Raw genomic sequence first — 1,308 nt, 5'->3', positions numbered from 1 at the left:
GACGCCCCCCCCATCACCACAATGACACTCGGGGTCATCCTGACCTGTCCCGGCCTCTGGTAGATGACTCCAAATTTGAAGTTATTGCTGATGACGTGTTCATCAAACGCCACGATGAGACGCGAAGCCTGGAGGGGGAGACAACCAAGAATCCGTCACAATCCGGAGCAGCGCAGTGCAGTCACTATGCTGGGCCCCTCCCCCACCCCAAAAATCAATACAATTACCCGAGATCTATTCTCGTATCGTCCGTATTATTGTGGGAGGAGCCTGGTGGGGATCGGCCTGCCGTGATTGGTCATGTTGCGATAGGCGGCGCTAAGGGGCAGTGAATGTGATATCCCCCCCAGATGCCCACTGCGGGTGCATGTGAATGTGTTGGGGGCGAGCAGAGGGTTAACCCTGGCACATGGCGTGTGGACGTCACGGACGGGGGTGTGGCGTGTGATACCAGAGATTGCATTGTGTGACGCTTTGTATCATGTTCATCCTTCGCTCGGGTTACCGCTCACCTTGGGGTAGAGCACGGGGTGAAATCGATCCACGTTCACGTCTTCACACACCAGCTGGGAACAGACACGGAGCAAGGTGAGAAACAGTGTGACTCCGCCCCCACAACCCTAAACCCCGCCCACCGCAATGACATCACCGCGCTGCCGCCATCAGCCAATCCTCCCTGGAGATGAGACTCGGCATGAGGGGACCGCCCCCCAGCACCATGAGAATGAATCACTGCTGCAGGCTGACGGAACCCGCAGGACAGAGATGACACACCTTCTAATAATATAACGTTATACATTGTATCAGATTATGGTCTGTGAAATCTCCCGTCGCTTCCTGTCCCGGTGACACCCGTAAAAGGAAATGAAGGGAGCGTGGTCACCGGGACAGGAAGACTCGGATCTTCTGCCCCTCCCTCTTTGTAGGATTATCGTGTCCGCTGGCTCCTCCCGTGTCTGATTAGAGGCGGAGTTTCTAGGGGCAGTGTGTCATCTCGGTCCCCTCACTCCTTTATTCTTCCCGAATCCGATAACGCGGATCGGGTGGCGGATCCGGGGAGGACGGAGAACTCACCTTGGCCATCTGCACCACGTTGGGGAACTCGGTCAGGCAGGAAATGGGGATCACGTCGTGGTACGTCTGGCACTTTGTCCTGGGGAATGCAGAAGAAGAGGACAGAGATGACTATATACAATGACTGTATGGGAGGAGCATAGAAAGACTTGGCTGTGAGGCAGAGCCGGGGGGAGGGGAATGACATGGCTGAGAGGCAGAGAAGGCAGACCCGGGGGAGGGGGGTAGAAAGAG

General features: G+C 56.3%; 1 protein-coding gene across 1 annotated transcript in view; it reads right to left on the bottom strand.

The window, feature by feature from the left end:
- Positions 1–17: 17 nt before the first annotated feature.
- Positions 18–1,308, bottom strand: part of LOC108803599 (rap1 GTPase-activating protein 1-like) — a gene marked incomplete at its 3' end in the record, with an annotated part of 5,310 nt that continues 4,019 nt past the window's right edge. Inside the window, exons 4-6 of the mRNA XM_018575429.1 lie at positions 1,075–1,153; positions 513–566; positions 18–128 (exon numbers count right to left, since the gene is read on the bottom strand). Coding sequence (XP_018430931.1) covers positions 18–128; positions 513–566; positions 1,075–1,153 — 244 coding nt within the window. The remainder of the gene's footprint in view (positions 129–512; positions 567–1,074; positions 1,154–1,308) is intronic.

The sequence above is a fragment of the Nanorana parkeri genome, unplaced genomic scaffold (genome assembly GCF_000935625.1).
Source record: "Nanorana parkeri isolate BGI_ZX_2015 unplaced genomic scaffold, ASM93562v1 scaffold3916, whole genome shotgun sequence".
Classification (NCBI taxonomy): Eukaryota; Metazoa; Chordata; class Amphibia; order Anura; family Dicroglossidae; genus Nanorana; species Nanorana parkeri.
This window is presented reverse-complemented; position numbering and strand designations above follow the sequence as displayed.